Source organism: Calcarisporiella thermophila (assembly GCF_041956535.1).
Source record: "Calcarisporiella thermophila strain CBS 279.70 unplaced genomic scaffold VTP21scaffold_21, whole genome shotgun sequence".
NCBI classification, from domain to species: Eukaryota; Fungi; Calcarisporiellomycota; class Calcarisporiellomycetes; order Calcarisporiellales; family Calcarisporiellaceae; genus Calcarisporiella; species Calcarisporiella thermophila.
The window spans coordinates 488,493-503,402 of record NW_027192211.1 but is presented as its reverse complement, the minus strand read 5'-3'; the positions used below and the strand labels follow the sequence as shown (position 1 = coordinate 503,402).

Sequence of the window (14,910 nt, the reverse complement as noted above, 5' to 3'; positions counted from 1 at the left end):
GCTGAATATAAATAATGATGAAGTTAAAAAACCAACTTTAATGTATTCTTTTGAATCCAATCTATTCAATACATTAGTATATTTAAGATAATTAACTGTCAAATTGGAACAATGGCGCTCTTTATACAGATAAAAGGTTGCCTTGATGATTAGCCACAAACTTTTTTTAGAAATTTACTGGCTGAGCCCTATTAATGGTTCTTGTCAGGGGTACAAAAAATAATTGTGGCAACGGGAGTGGTTGACTTAATGACAAGCGTCAAGGTCATAAGTTAAACTTGTCAAATATCACTGGCTAACCTTTTTACGCTTGTTGGAGAAGAGAGAAGGTTATACTATAGTATAGTTTCCATATTTGAGAGAATTGAATCTGTTTATTAAGCTTAAGTAAATTACGGTAGCGTAGTTTTTCATTCGATCTCTGCCGTGATATTTCAAGGAATGGGAAGAATTCAGTGGTTTTCCCGCTTGACAGGTTAGCATGCTGTCGATAGCAGACACTGGCTACATAACAACACTTGTCGAAATCCTCATCATTGGTATAAAAAATGGCATCGTGACGACCACAGGTGCTGAATCAATAAGGATATGAAAGAGGCAAGAAATGAAAAAATCCAAAGTAGGCGACGAAGCCAGCTTAAGAAGATGTAAGGGAATTTTTGGGTTGTGACAATAGTAGAATGTTGTAAAGAACTTTCCCCTTTTTCTTTGCTATATTATATATGTATTACATTTATTATATTTTACCAATAGGTTAGCTTTCATTACTATTATATCCCATCTCTACTCTTTTTAGCTACCGCCACTTACATAACGCCATAATTAGTCTCTTCATATAACGCCATGCTTATATAATTATTCCACACACCTTCACTACTTTTTTTTTTCAATAGATGTAGTATACGTTGTAGCCCCTCCATAGAAATAGAGATCTAGAGTTATCCCCAAAATAGAGGTGTTCTTTCTCATAGTTTCGGTATGACGCATTTTTTCATCATTTCATTAGTAAGGAGAGCAGAGGATCTGACTTAATATAAATTTTTATGTCCAATATCTGGCTTCCGATAAATCACTCTTGATGTCATGTGACGAGTTTCCTTATGGGATGGATGTCGATTGACATCCGAGAAATTCGTAGATGATTTCAACCAGCTTCGCGGAGTGGTTTATTCAAAAGGCCACCTAGATTCCAGCTACAACGACCGGCAATCGTGTAGCTTAAGCATGTTAGATTTTATTTCTTTACGCTGTTCTATCTTGGGGGAGAAACCTTGCCCAAAACAGCTCGGTAATCAGCGGACATAATCTTGCTGATCACGCAATCCAACCAATTCAAGCCCTAAGCATAGGCGAATGAAAATGGACCAAAATCACAGCTTAAGCTTTTTTATGTGTACCTTTAACTGTCTTGTATTTAAAGCCTGGGATTGCATTGCGTCTTGATGCCAAAATTTAGCAGAGACGACCATCACCATACACAAATTGCAGATATGAGGGGATTAGAAGACGATCTAGAGTCGGTTTCGGATCATGATGGACTACTTTCTTCGGATCCGGTGGTGAAAGCACAGCGATGCTTGTCCTCTAGAAGACGCCGGATCATCGTTGTTCTGACCTTAGCGGGCGTGTTATTGTTGACCCTGATTATTGGGATTCAGTTTCGCCCCGTAGGGGGTCATGAAAGTTGGTCTTGAAATTGCGCAGAGACTAAAAGGAGAGCATGACCTAATAATGCATTTAAATTCCCTCTCGAATAGATTTGGAGAAAAAACTGGTAAAGGTCCACACTGGAGCAGTCGCGGCGGAGGTTATCGAATGCTCTGAGATCGGAGTGGAGAGTAAGAATCGAAATCGTCTTCGCTTGTGAATTTCACCTCCTAATGTGTTGGTTTTGATACAGTTTTGAAGAAGGGTGGGAATGCAGTCGATGCGGCCATTGCCTCCGGACTTTGCGTTGGAAGTATCAACATGTTTTCTTCTGGTATCGGAGGGTAGGCCACAGCATCTTCATTTCGTCACTTTTATTCTCACTCTTACCCTCAACCAACTCTTTTCGTACTATAAGTGGTGGCTTTATGTTAATAAGAAGCGCAAATGGATCCTCTGAGCTGATCGATTTCCGTGAAGAAGCACCTATTGCTGCAAACAAGTCCATGTATATTCATGACCCTAAGCTTGCGCAGACTGGCGGACTATCTGTGGGGGTTCCGTAAGTTGCATTACTTTAGTGTTGGTGTTTATCGTAATATTTCAACGAGCACTCTATCCAATACAGGGGAGAGATCAAGGGTTTCGAACTTGCACACTCAAGGTAGTCTTTCCATCGACTTCGAAGCATCTTATACTCTGCATTTTTTATAACCTTTATTTTTTTAATATAAAACTAGGCACGGAAAGCTCCCATGGAAAGATATTTTTGCCCCCATTATAGCCCTAAATCGATACGGCGTCAAAGTTGGCCCAGAGCTTGCGCGCCGTATCCGAATATTTGAATCGCTTCTCTCCACGGGAGACTGGGCTGCCACATTTGCCCCAAATGGGACTCTTCTCGCCGAGGGGGACCTGCTGCTTCGCCCCAACCTTGCCAACACACTTGAAACCATTGCTAACGAAGGTGCTGACGCCTTCTACACCGGAAAAATCGCCGATCACTTGATCGAACGTATCCAGAGCACGGGTGGAGTTTTAACTCGAGAAGATTTTGCTGCGTATCGAGCTATAATTAGAGAACCCATCAGCACCTACTATCATGGACGCAAAATAATCACGGGCCCCGCCCCGACGAGTGGGCCGGTGCTGATCGCGGTACTGAACATACTGGAAAGATATAACCTGAAGGTTGGGGGGCTAAATGAAGTGAATCTGCATCGGTAGGGTGGTTAGAAAAGTAACATCCTCTACAGTCGACCTAATATATTTTTACTCTGGAATAATATCAGGATTGTCGAAGCCTTCAAGCATGGATTTGCGGCGCGCACCGAACTTGGCGATCCGGAATATATCAACAATAAAGAGCGGATGGCCGAAATCTTGACCAAAGGGTGGGCGGATCGTGTTCGACGCAATATCTCGGACGAGCGCACCTTTGATCCGTTGTACTACAACCCCAAGTACGATACCATCGAGAACCACGGAACAACCCACCTTTCCGTCGTAGATAAGGATGGGATGGCCGTTTCTTTGACCTCTACTGTATTGCATCTCGTTTTCTCGAGTCTTGGGGGATGGTTTCAATGGCTAAACTGCTTTCCTTTTCTTGTAATTGTGCTTAGGTCAACCTGGAGTTTGGCTCTAAAGTTATCGATCCTGTCACCGGAGTCATCCTCAATGACGAGATGGACGACTTTTCGATCCCCGGGCAACCCAATGAATTCAACCTATACCCCTCCCCCTTCAACTATCCTACCTCGCACAAGCGCCCACTCTCGTCCTCCGTCCCCACCTTTGTCGAGCGGGACGGGAACTTTGAACTTGTTCTGGGGGCCAGCGGGGGCTCGCGCATTATCACCGCCACCCTCGACGTATTGCTGAATGTCCTGGATTTCAACATGGATCTACTGCATGCCGTGGAGACGTCTCGGGTGCATCACCAGCTCTTGCCGAATGTTGCGGTGGTGGAAAGTGGTTTTCCTGCAGAACTGATTGAAGGTCTCGTGAGCAGAGGGCATAACGTGACGATTAGGGATATACGCAAGCCGTTGTCGGAAGTGCAGGCAGTGCAACGGATATCCGATACAATCTATGGTAAGCGACTGAAATAGCGTTCTCGGGACCACGAGGCGGACTGACAGACTGACTAACTGGTATCAACCTACTTCCCCATAGCTGTGAGCGATTCCCGGAAGCATGGTATCGCGGCTGGTTACTGAAAGAATAGACACTTATCCCGCTCAATATCACCCGCATTTCCATTTTCTCGTTTCATTCTATCTCTGCATCTTCTTCCTCCCCTCCTCCCTCTAATGATACGATACTTTTTGTGTATTCACATTTTTGCAGAATACCCGCATTTGTATTCTGACTGGAGCCCATCCATTATGTCACGATTAGGTGTTTATTTAAATTTCCGTGTTTTATTTCTTGGGGAATGAGGTTGTATACAATAAATTACAAAATGGAATAATATGGTATTGGATGAGGTTCAACTTGCTCTTCTCGGGAATCCAAAACGAACCGCATCTCGGTCGCATATCTCCGGCCACGGGCACTCGCACGGCTGCACCGCTCTCAGGGCCCGAAAGGTCATCGACACCCGTACCCGTCTGGGTCGCACTCCTCTGCCCTCCACAAAATCAGTGGTCCTCTCCCGGATGCAATGCTCCCAGCCGTAACGGGCCTCACCTTCCAGAATCATCAGCGAGCGTGCAGGGACATCGACGCTCACAACGTGGCCACCCGTCTCGGAGAGGGGATCACGGCCCTTGATAAAGTCCATGGTGATGGGCGCGGCAAGCGAGATGCATACAACTGCGGAGGAGAAGACCACGTGACTGTCGGCATGGGGGGGGATACCCTGTCCAGGCTCATATTTTTGCACGGCTAGCTGGGTCAGGGGGTGGAGATCGGTTCTGAGGGTATGGATGCGATCCATCAAGGGGATGATATAGGAGGGGATGGGGGGAGGGCTGGTGGTGGATATGGCGAAATGGGTGTAATCATAGGCGTGTCCGTATTGCTGTACCATTCGCTCCTGCACGCTCCTCCACTCATTTTTCTCCAACTCATCGAGAAGCAGTGCCTCCTCCTCAGGCGAAAGAAAATCTTGGTACAACGTCAGGCCTGGAACTTGCAGGTGATTCTCGGGCGAGGCGGCGGAGGGATGGGGAGCCAAAAGCATATCGACCGAATGGCGGGGAAGATACTCGAGAAAGATGGGTTTGCTGGTGTTAGCATTTTCCCATAGTTGCTCATGGAACCGAGAACGAGCCGCAACGGCACACGCCGCATCGCGAAAGTATACCAGCGTATAGGGCTGCAACAATGAAGAATCAGAGCCAATTCAGATTGGATACTATTCTTCCTCATGCGAAAGGGCCATCATTGCCACATTAAAGGTTCTTACCTTACAAGGACCCAGAAACACGCGCTCGAATCCTTCACATCCAGAGAAAAGTCTCTCTACCTGCTCGCATGTCACGCCTCCCTGGCCCGTTGAGCCTGATGCAAGCAATAGACAAGGAGTTGGATCAGGGGAGAAGAGATTCTCGTGGGTGGGAAGACCGAGGCTGCGGGAAACGCATGAATAGGCCTGATGTTTACGGTATTCAAGTTTGGCCCGGCGTTTCAGTGCGGATTTAGAAAGAGAGGGGGGAGAAGGTTCGAGCATGGTCTGGCATTACAAACGATGTTAGTATTCCACAGTTTGTAGCGGTAGTGGAAATAAATACCAGTGGCAGTCACACTATTATCTTTTCGAGCTTGCAAATGACTTTAAGTTGGTTGGAAAAGGTCGGGCGGGCCATTGACTTCGGGAAATTAAACTTCTACATACGTAGAGCATCATAGCTATCAGACAATAGGAAACTAGTGGCCATATTCGCTGCCGACTCGAATTAGCCTTTCTCAGCAAGGGGAAGAGATAAAATCAAAGATAAAAGGAGTTTTCTTCTTTAAGTCTCAAGTGAATTAAATTGAATAAACGCCAGGTGGAAAGATAGTAAAGTTCTTATTTAACAAGAAAAAAAAGTAGCGTGGCAAATTTAAAAAAAAACCTATTGCTGCGCATTCTCCCTCGCCTGCTGTCGAATTCTTTTGTCATATGCATCCCGGTCACGTCTATACACACAAACCGTTTCGATAAACCAGCTCTTAAAGGACCACTTGAAATTTTCCAATAGCTCTCATTGGGGATATTTGCTTACCTATATAATGCGTATGCATCAGGGTGAGCAGGGCTGTCCATGTTAGGAGAGTCTAGGAGATCCTGAATTCCCAAGAGTATTTGTCGGATTGTAATGGCAGGCTTCCATCCCTCCTCCTCATTAAGAATAGAGAGACACACCGTGCCCGACGGGTAAACATTGACGTGGAAGAGCGGAGGCGTGAATTTACCTAGTTGAGAAAAGTCGGTGGTAAATGGATTGTACATTCTTCCTTTAGGGAGTGTACGCATACATTTGGGAGGCCGACTCGGGTATTCTGATATAAACAATGAAGAAAAAGGGAAAAAACAAACATTATTATCCAATGCTTCATGGAAAGGAGGGTGTAGAGGTCGATTATTTACCTTCAGTAAAAATCATTTGCAGCTTGAAAATACCATTCTCCCATGAAGTCTGCTCCCAAATAAAACAATCCGCTTTTAGTAGACTATCTAGGGTGATAAAAGAGAGCTAGCTAAGCCTACCCCACTCTTTCCTGGTATTCCGCAGTGCCAGTTCATAAGATCCAGTGTCCCGTCCTCCTTCTTTGCCGGCCGAGCATAGAATCCCTATTCATGAAAGGTCGCATTCAGGAACTGCAGCCTTTTACATGTAGTAACTCAATCGGGCACTCACATAAGGATGATTTTTGCGCCAATCCTTGCGCTCCTGTTGTAAGCGAGCTAGACATATACCCGACATGGTTTCCCTCTAGTCCTGCTTTTTCCAATGTCTCGCTGTCAATCAGCGCAGAAATCGATGCTCCAAAAATTTTATCTAGTCCTAATGAGCCGGCCACAGCCACCCTCAACAGTGGCTTTGATGTTTTGCCACTCAACTCTCTTCTAGGCGAAAAACTTGGCAGCCAAAGAAAAGAAGACCAAAGAAGTAAAGAATACAGAAAGTGCTTGGAAAAGAAAAAATCAAGCAATTTATATTTCTATTAAAAAAAGAGGCACGCACACATACAAAATGACAAAATGAGTAGAAATAAAACAGATTGTTGCTGTTATATATACAAAACAATAGAAAACAATTGGATTGGAAAACAAGAAAAAAAAATGCTTCATATCAGATCAACACGAGCAATTGTTATTATATGGGTATATAAGAATATGCCGAAGGAAAAAAGAAGGCTATAAAATAAAGATTCTCAAAAGAGTTCGTGTACTAATATTCAAAACCTTTGTCGTATGTATATAACCACCGATGGATAGTATAGAATTAAGGATAAGGCGTCTAACAGGTCATGTAATTCGAAAGCTCGAGCGATTCGGAGGCAATTCAACCCCAATGTCCATCATGTAACCGAACAATATGCCAGTTTAATTCCTCCACAGACCAGAAGCTATGAATTAACAAACAAACGCAAAAAAAACCTCGCGTTAGTAAGGACGAAGGACGCCAATGAGTAATTCATAATGAAAAAAGAGGCGACCAGCGCGGAAATAAGTACCGCTTTAAACACCACGGACAAACCCACTCTTCGCTCTCGCAGTTTGACAGCTTCGGGGACTCGCGGATAAGGTATGCCATTGTTGATTGCTTGGTAATGGTGAAAACCACAGGGTATATAAGTATGGGATGACGAGACGCAAATGGTGCTGTTATTTATAAGCAATGGGATTCAATGGAATTGGGAGGCTAAGAAGGATGAGCAGAAGAGAAAAAAGACGGAACAGAAATAAGCACCTCAATTGCCAAGAATATAAGCAGGAGAAGATGACGGTGACTCCTCCATACTTGTTTCTATTTTTCGTTTAATTTTTACTTTCGGAAGGAGGTGTGATAAAGTATGACAACCACTACGATCAACTTGCGTTGGGTTTCGTCAGGCATTGACACTCTTTTGAGTTCTGAAATTTACGTGTGGCCGTAGACGTCAGCTGCAGATGATCAAGGAATTGCCTAATGGGGCAGTTTTGCATTAGTGACGCTACGTGAATCTTCTTTTTTTTATATCGGATATTTACGTATGCCTATTATCTGATTGTTTCTTAGTCAAAAATAGCACCGGACCTTTCGGGAACGCGCGGTAAGCAGGAAAAAAATCAAAGCATCCCAACCCTGAGGGAGTTTATTATGAAAAACAAATATGGAAACATATATAGAGCAAAAGAAAAGTCATGGACCATGGCCATGCAGAAATACAAGCAAAATGAGAATAAGGATCAAGCCCATGAGATGGCTGTAATTTGCCAAGGCTGCACATTATAGAAAAATAATGATACAAAGCATCACAACACCAGCCACAACATTTTCGGAATCAGATAAAAATGTTTGAAATATGTCTTAATAATACTGGTGGCCGGGAGAGGCGAAAGCCGCATTCGTCGGAATCGTTCAGGTATCAGTTCCATTCAGAATTAAGATTAGCTTGCATTGGAGAAGTCAAGTCTTGAGAAAGAAGTATTGAGGGAGAATGGAGAAGGCAATTTTCCATCTCCAAAAGCGACGGCCTAAGGTGGCTTGCAACGGTGGGCGAGGAAGTCCTGCCAGCTCTGGAATGGGCCTTGCCCACATTGTTTACAAGTGTTGCGCTCCATTACGCGATGAATTTTAATCTTGTTTTTTGATGGTTTGGAAGTTCAACCAAAAAGAAAAAGTGAGAGGCGGAGAGCATGAGCTTCGCTTAAATAACAGTAATAGAAGACACCCTTTTGCTCAGTCATGGTCGCGCACTTCTCGGTCATCGGAATAGATTTTGCTAAACCGGGAAATTTGGTAATTATTCATCCGAGTAGTTCATAGAAAATTTTGTCCGGGCTTCCATCTAAGGAAACCGGGTTTCTGACAAATCGATGCTTCACCCTGACTTAGCCGCTGACTTTATTAGAGTTATTATTGCGAGATTTATTTTGCCATATTAACTCGGAATTATAAAGGCAACCACATGTCAAACCCATTTTAGCGCTGTGGCAATGAGTCAATTCCGGGCAACTGGCCGTTCTGGATGGGGAATTATAAAAAAGCGTGGATCAGTTCTTCCGCTCGATTTGCAGCCGGATAATCTATGAGCTTTGCTTACCTGGATCGGACAGTCCAGCGAGGTGCTTAGTGGAATGGTCGGCGAAATCGTCGCCACCAGCAAGTGAACGAACAGCGTCAGGTCGTATTTGATCTGGAGCGGTCGCTTGGGCGAGCCCAGTAGGCCGCATCGATCGGCAATATCGCGGAGCATGACCTTGTTTTGATCGATGGTGGGGTCGTAGTCGACGGAGAATGGGAACACGAACGTGGTGTTGCTATGGGATCCGATGTTGACGTCGGTGAGGTTGCCGCCTCCCGCGGGGAATCCCGGGGCCGAAGGGTCTCGTGGATCAGGATATTTTGCCTAAGACAAAAAAGCAGAGAGGGGGATAAGTGGGAGGGCGCAGAGAGGAGGAAGAAAGGAGGCGTTGGGAGGGAATATAAATGGAAGATATGAAACAAAGACAGAAACTCGGTATTTACTTGGGCTTTTATCATAGAAAACTTCGCCCCCGCAATGTTTGGGTTCACCACTTGCATAACGAGGCCTACATTAATGCTAAATCTTGTTCCATTCACCACGTAGAGCTGTGCGCCATTTGGATTCGGGCCCAGCCCCAAGAACTTGACCTCTGGCTGGCGGAACGTCGTTCCGAACAGAATCGCAAGAACAATGGCCGTCAAGATAATTAGAATGCAACATGTGATGCTGGACCAACGAAGCCACACGGGACAGTACCCGCAGCATCGCGGACACGGATTATAACAACAGGCTGGACATCGCCGTTTGGTATTGGCATTGGCACTAAGGTTGCTCTTTTCAAGATCGGAGGAGGCTGAATACTGGTGATCCTCGGCAGGGGTCGGGGTCACGTTGGAGCTTGGATGGGGTGTGGGATGTGTTTGATATGCATTTGGCTCTGACATGGCTTAAGTTGACGTATGCTTTTGTGATGTTGAAATGAGGGCAAGCCGTGTGATAGTTAGTGAAGGGAAAATGGGGAGAGATGAGCAATGGCGAGATGTGAGTGTGTATGTTTTAGAGGTAAAACGTGTTTTATCTTTCAGCTTATTCCATTTTCCTTCTGTACACGCCTCGACTAGCCAAGTTTGTATGGCTCTCTCTATTTATTCGCCCAGCTCGCTCCATTTCATTTCCATGAAATCTGGCAAATTAAGAAACCTAGGGAGCTGTGTAATGGTGAAATACCACAGAATCCCGCAGCTACTATCTAAAATTCTAAATCTAATGGCTGGGCGAACATTCGAGAGCGCTTATCCCTTCTCTCTGTGATTTCTTGGCCTCTCCAATGGAACGTATTATACAATTTAAATTCCAGAGCCCGTGAAGACCTTATTGTGACTGCTACCAATCTGCCCCTACCTATCTTAAACAAAGAAGACAAAGCCTCCAATTTTCTCACGGACGCCCTCCCCTCTTCTCACTTTACCACTTTCTCTCAAAATGAGCACTAACAAGCGAAAATATCTCAAGATAGATCTACACACGTAAACTTTCGTCTTTATTTTATTACTCTCCCTTTTCCATTCCATCGCCTATTTTTCACTGACACATATGACATTTTAGGCACATACTTCCCAAACACTGGCCCGATCTTAACAAGCGTTATGGCTACGGAGGGTGGATTAATATGGAGCATCAGGAATCAGTAAGGCATCGCTCAGTTTTCATCCACTACGCTTGGATCATTAACTCGAATGTTTTATAGGGAAAAGCGAGGATGATGCTTGACGGCAAGCTCTTCAGAGAGGTGGAGTGCAATTGCTGGTCCTCTAAAGAGCGATTAATCGAAATGAGCCAAACTGAAGTTGATGTGCAGGTGGTGTATCCATTCTGGCGTATTGATGGTCCTTTTTTTCTGATGAAATTGAAAACTCTTTTTCATCTAGGTTCTCTCCACTGTGCCCGTCATGTTTGCATACTCTGCGAAGCCTGAGCATACCTTGGATCTCGCTCGCTATCTAAACGATCATATCGCACAGGTGTGCGCCGAGAATCCTCGTCGTTTTGTTGGGCTCGGCACTCTCCCAATGCAGGCCCCCGATCTTGCCGTGCAGGAACTCCGCCGTTGCATTAATGAATTGGGCCTGGCCGGGATTCAAATTGGATCCCACATTAACGACTGGAATCTGGATGCGCCAGAGCTTGAACCTATTTGGGCTGCATGCGAAGAGCTAGGGGCGGCTGTGTTTGTGCATCCATGGGATATGAACAAGATGCAAGGGCGATTGGAAAAGTACTGGTTCCCCTGGCTGATAGGAATGCCGTGCGAGACCACGATCGCTATTTGCTCCTTGGTCTTTGGCGGCGTGCTGGAACGCTATCCCAAGCTCAAGATTTGCTTCGCCCATGGAGGCGGGTCGTTCCCAGGCACTCTTGGGCGCATCGAGCATGGGTTCAAGGTTCGACCGGATCTTTGTGCAATTCGCACTAAAACCTCTCCTCTCGAGCAGCTCGACAGAATCTGGACGGACTCGTTGGTGCATGATGAGGACACGCTGAAGTTTTTGATCCAGAAAATTGGAATCGATCGAATAGTGCTTGGTTCTGACTATCCATTCCCGCTCGGGGAACATCATCCCGGAAAAATGATCGAGGAGTGCGAATGGCTATCGGAGGAGGAGAAGGAGAAGCTGCTGGGAGGGAATGCTCTGCGGTTTTTAGGGCTGCAAAAGGATGGCTTCGTTTCCACATCCCAACCAAACTAATCTGATCCTAGACATTTTTAGTATCTATATTGTTCTCTATATGACATGTTGTTTTATTTGCTCTCTTATGAATAGTGTATTAAATAAAGTCCAACTCTAAATTCATTATAATACAAGCGTGCATTCTATCTTCCTCCTCTCAGGACTAGGGTGCTTCCTCCTCTTCTTCGGGTCGCTTCCATCCACACCCAGTGCACATTTTTTCTTTGATACTATGGTCCTCGGTGCATTCCTGCTGCTGTTTAAGGTACTCTATCGGGAGGTGGATATCTAAGAAGTGCATCGCGATCTCACCATTGGTTCAGCATAGAAAGAAATGGGAAATAAGGCTCGACTTACGAGTTCCATCACAGTAAGGGGGGGATACCGTGTACTTGCAGGCGCAGAGGGCATACATGGTCTGGTTTCCGCCGCCCACCTCCTTCACCGGGACTTTCCACACCATTGGTTTGATGCCGGTTCCTTTGTGACTTCCTACCAAATCCATGGACAATCCATGAATGCACTGGGAGAAGAGAGAATTGAGGGGAGGGGGAAGAAGCATTACCATCGCACCACGGCTGATTTTTGCTGAGACCGCAGGCACACCATAGCTTGGTTTCGCCTCCTTTGAGGTTGCGAATGTTGCATGGCCCATACTTTTAAAATAGGGGGAGGTCAGGCACGTTTAATGTAGATTCCAACGAGAGTCATTAGTTACCATGGCGACACAGGGCTTTTTCCCTAGATCCTCAATTTCCGTCATGACTTGTCTAAATTGACCTGAAACTAATGGAAAACCACACCAGTTCTTCCTCCCCGCAAAATTCTCACGGGGGGAAACACAAGCCACAGCAGTCACAATATAAATATTGCTCGGTCGGTGGCTACTTACAATGGCAATACTTAACGTGACCACCCCTTTTGAATTATGGGCAAGAAACCGCTTTCCAAAAAGAAAATCAAACAGCTTGCAAAAACAGAAGATCGTCGTGCCTCTTCGCTCGCTGCCTTTAACAACTTTTATCAAGGCCAATGGGGAGACCGGTGGCCGTCACTCTATTCCGCACTGCAGGCTCCGACGCGTCACGCGTGTTTACTTAATCGCCATGCTTCCCCTAGCGCAGTGCAGGAGAGTGTACAGCTACTACCGGAGGGATCAAAAAAAGTGAGTTATCTCAGATTGGCGGCCCTCGAATCTCCTAATAGTGAGCGATTCCCTCCGCCCCCAAGGGATCCGGACGGATTATGCACATATTACTTGATGGATGCTGCCTCCATCCTTGCAACGGAGGCGCTGGAACTCGAAGAAGGGGACAGAGTTCTTGACCTATGCGCAGCGCCTGGTGGTAAGTCACTGTGCATGCTCCAGCACGATGTGTTCTCCCTCACATCCAACGAGCCCAGCCCCGATCGGAGACGTCGCCTGAGACAAGTCATTGAAAGCTATTTACCGGCGGCAGAAGAAAATCGGGTTCAGGTCACTGGAAAAGATGGTACCAATTGGGGCGAATCAGAGATGTATGACAAGGCATTGGTCGACGCCCCGTGTTCCAGTGAAAGGCATCTGCTACACGATGAGGAGCAACTTTCGGAATGGACTTCCAAACGTACCGTCAACAATGCCAAGAGGCAAAGAGTGTTACTCACGCAAGCCCTGAAGGCGGTTAGGGTGGGTGGAATCGTGGTGTATGCAACATGTTCCATAAGCGATGCAGAAAACGATGCAGTCGTATTAAAAGTGCTGAAGAAGAGAAAAATACGCGTAGAGGTGCTAAGGAAACAGTGGCCAATAGGTGAAGAGACAAAGGTCGGATGGATTGTGCTACCGGACCAAAAGGAGCCGGGTGGAGAGGGTTCACATGGGTGGGGACCATTGTATTTTGCGGTAATGCGCAAGCTGGAGAGCCAAGGAGAGTACAAGGAGGAGGATGAGGACGAGGACGGCGATGAGGGGTCATGAACGTAGCATATTTCATGTTGCATACTCATTTGAAAGCTTTTTTTTGGATGTATAACAGAAACTCAAAACAAGAGGATCACCCCCTTTTCCGCTAGGCATAAGAAGGGTTTATGAAAGCGAAAGATCAAAGAGCGAGATAACATTACAGAGAAGCAATTAACCGGAAATGCCAACTATGCTAAGTGAAAGAACGAAAAGTGTAGCAAAATGCAAATAGTATTCCTAAAAGTCCAAATTCAAAAACAAACAACAAATAAAAACGAGGTGATTCAGGCAAGAGGAAGAAGAAGAAGAAGCAGAAGACAAGTCTAAAAAACAAGTGAAAAGAAAAACCATTTAAAAAAGTGTCCCCAAGATATAAATTAATTAAGTGCATTTTTCTCGACGGGTGTCTTGGCCAAACTGCGCGCGAGTTCTAGGTGCGCCTTGATGGCGTTAGGGTCCTGGAAAGTGACACGGACATGGCTCTTTGCGTGGCGTGGTGTTTCTCTGTTTGGGGCCAGAGTCTATCGTTAGTGAAATGGTATAAGACGTGTGATATTGTAAAATAAAGTGCATTACATCAAGGTCGAAGAGGTCAGCAGAGATAGCGCTCCTATTGTAGGGTGAATAAAAAAGTTGGATTCAGTTAGTAGAACGTCATAGAGGACAATTGCATTGTTAGGTGGATTCTATGGTTTAAAAAATATATATTCATATATTCCCCTCACCCTGAATACCTGGCAGTTTCCGTTGCATCTCACCATGCGACTCCATTAACCGCCTGTCCTCTTCTATGGCGGATACTAAATCCCACAGCGTTTTTGGAATCTAAGTGGTGAACAAAATAGATTAGTTCCAAAGATTTTATAGAAAAGTTCCTTAGGGGATCGCTTGCCTGTTCACTATGACTTCTGGAGTGTAATTTGCGAACTCTCTCCGTCCGTATCAAAGAGTTTCTGCGAATAGGTGTAACGGGGGGTGTAGCGAGAGAAGTCGTGGGTGCTCTATGGTGGTGTGAAAAGTGCTTGTGTGGAGGTAAATTGGACATGGTGTACGCGATGCTATTGCTCATTACCAATGGAACCGGATCGCTTCCGTTTGTATTTTATTGCCTTCTTTCTTGAGGAGAGATAATATGACTAAAACAGAGAAGCGAAGCTGCTATTCCTCAAGAGAGAAGAAAACAATAAACACAAACAAGAAACAGGGTCGAGCTCGAAAAGGCTGGAAGAAAAAAAATATACAAGTTGAAAAAAGGGGGAGGAGGGATGATGGGAGGAGGGTGGGGAAGAGAAATATTTATAAAGCCAAAGCGGGGCATTTTTGACTCGGTCCAAAAGAGAACATTTTTCATTTTCAGTTTAAAATTTAAGTCACCCTCGAGATCGGGGGAATGCCAAAAAACAAATTGAAATTAAATGAAGT

At 45.3% G+C, this 14,910-nt stretch overlaps 8 protein-coding genes across 8 annotated transcripts; 3 read left to right on the top strand and 5 right to left on the bottom strand.

Moving 5' to 3' along the window:
- Positions 1 to 1,442: 1,442 nt before the first annotated feature.
- Positions 1,443 to 3,869, top strand: VTP21DRAFT_5274 (uncharacterized protein; the record flags this gene model as incomplete). Its single annotated transcript, XM_069395777.1, has 9 exons — positions 1,443 to 1,683; positions 1,758 to 1,838; positions 1,901 to 1,991; positions 2,066 to 2,209; positions 2,276 to 2,311; positions 2,388 to 2,870; positions 2,940 to 3,192; positions 3,273 to 3,744; positions 3,826 to 3,869. The coding sequence occupies 9 exons, from the start codon at positions 1,443 to 1,445 to the stop codon at positions 3,867 to 3,869; spliced, it is 1,845 nt and encodes a 614-aa protein (XP_069248348.1).
- Positions 3,870 to 4,141: 272 nt separating this feature from the next.
- VTP21DRAFT_5273 (uncharacterized protein) lies at positions 4,142 to 5,326 on the bottom strand (the record flags this gene model as incomplete). The annotated part of the gene is made up of 2 exons (XM_069395776.1): positions 4,142 to 4,972; positions 5,063 to 5,326. The coding sequence occupies 2 exons, from the start codon at positions 5,324 to 5,326 to the stop codon at positions 4,142 to 4,144; spliced, it is 1,095 nt and encodes a 364-aa protein (XP_069248347.1).
- Positions 5,327 to 5,711: 385 nt separating this feature from the next.
- VTP21DRAFT_5272 (uncharacterized protein) lies at positions 5,712 to 6,563 on the bottom strand (the record flags this gene model as incomplete). The annotated part of the gene is made up of 6 exons (XM_069395775.1): positions 5,712 to 5,775; positions 5,862 to 6,051; positions 6,115 to 6,138; positions 6,227 to 6,275; positions 6,347 to 6,430; positions 6,498 to 6,563. The coding sequence occupies 6 exons, from the start codon at positions 6,561 to 6,563 to the stop codon at positions 5,712 to 5,714; spliced, it is 477 nt and encodes a 158-aa protein (XP_069248346.1).
- Positions 6,564 to 8,768: 2,205 nt separating this feature from the next.
- On the bottom strand, positions 8,769 to 9,758 carry VTP21DRAFT_5271 (uncharacterized protein; the record flags this gene model as incomplete). The annotated part of the gene is made up of 3 exons (XM_069395774.1): positions 8,769 to 8,810; positions 8,890 to 9,195; positions 9,315 to 9,758. The coding sequence occupies 3 exons, from the start codon at positions 9,756 to 9,758 to the stop codon at positions 8,769 to 8,771; spliced, it is 792 nt and encodes a 263-aa protein (XP_069248345.1).
- A 538-nt stretch (positions 9,759 to 10,296) lies between these two features.
- VTP21DRAFT_5270 (uncharacterized protein) lies at positions 10,297 to 11,561 on the top strand (the record flags this gene model as incomplete). The annotated part of the gene is made up of 4 exons (XM_069395773.1): positions 10,297 to 10,340; positions 10,420 to 10,501; positions 10,562 to 10,672; positions 10,743 to 11,561. 4 exons carry the CDS (start codon positions 10,297 to 10,299, stop codon positions 11,559 to 11,561), a joined length of 1,056 nt encoding a protein of 351 aa, XP_069248344.1.
- Positions 11,562 to 11,706: 145 nt separating this feature from the next.
- VTP21DRAFT_5269 (uncharacterized protein) lies at positions 11,707 to 12,306 on the bottom strand (the record flags this gene model as incomplete). The annotated part of the gene is made up of 4 exons (XM_069395771.1): positions 11,707 to 11,831; positions 11,901 to 12,035; positions 12,109 to 12,199; positions 12,262 to 12,306. The coding sequence occupies 4 exons, from the start codon at positions 12,304 to 12,306 to the stop codon at positions 11,707 to 11,709; spliced, it is 396 nt and encodes a 131-aa protein (XP_069248343.1).
- Positions 12,307 to 12,471: 165 nt separating this feature from the next.
- On the top strand, positions 12,472 to 13,503 carry VTP21DRAFT_5268 (uncharacterized protein; the record flags this gene model as incomplete). The annotated part of the gene is made up of 1 exon (XM_069395770.1): positions 12,472 to 13,503. One exon carries the CDS (start codon positions 12,472 to 12,474, stop codon positions 13,501 to 13,503), a length of 1,032 nt encoding a protein of 343 aa, XP_069248342.1.
- Positions 13,504 to 13,865: 362 nt separating this feature from the next.
- VTP21DRAFT_5267 (uncharacterized protein) lies at positions 13,866 to 14,557 on the bottom strand (the record flags this gene model as incomplete). The annotated part of the gene is made up of 4 exons (XM_069395769.1): positions 13,866 to 13,992; positions 14,065 to 14,098; positions 14,214 to 14,313; positions 14,381 to 14,557. The coding sequence occupies 4 exons, from the start codon at positions 14,555 to 14,557 to the stop codon at positions 13,866 to 13,868; spliced, it is 438 nt and encodes a 145-aa protein (XP_069248341.1).
- Between the last annotated feature and the right edge of the window lie 353 nt (positions 14,558 to 14,910).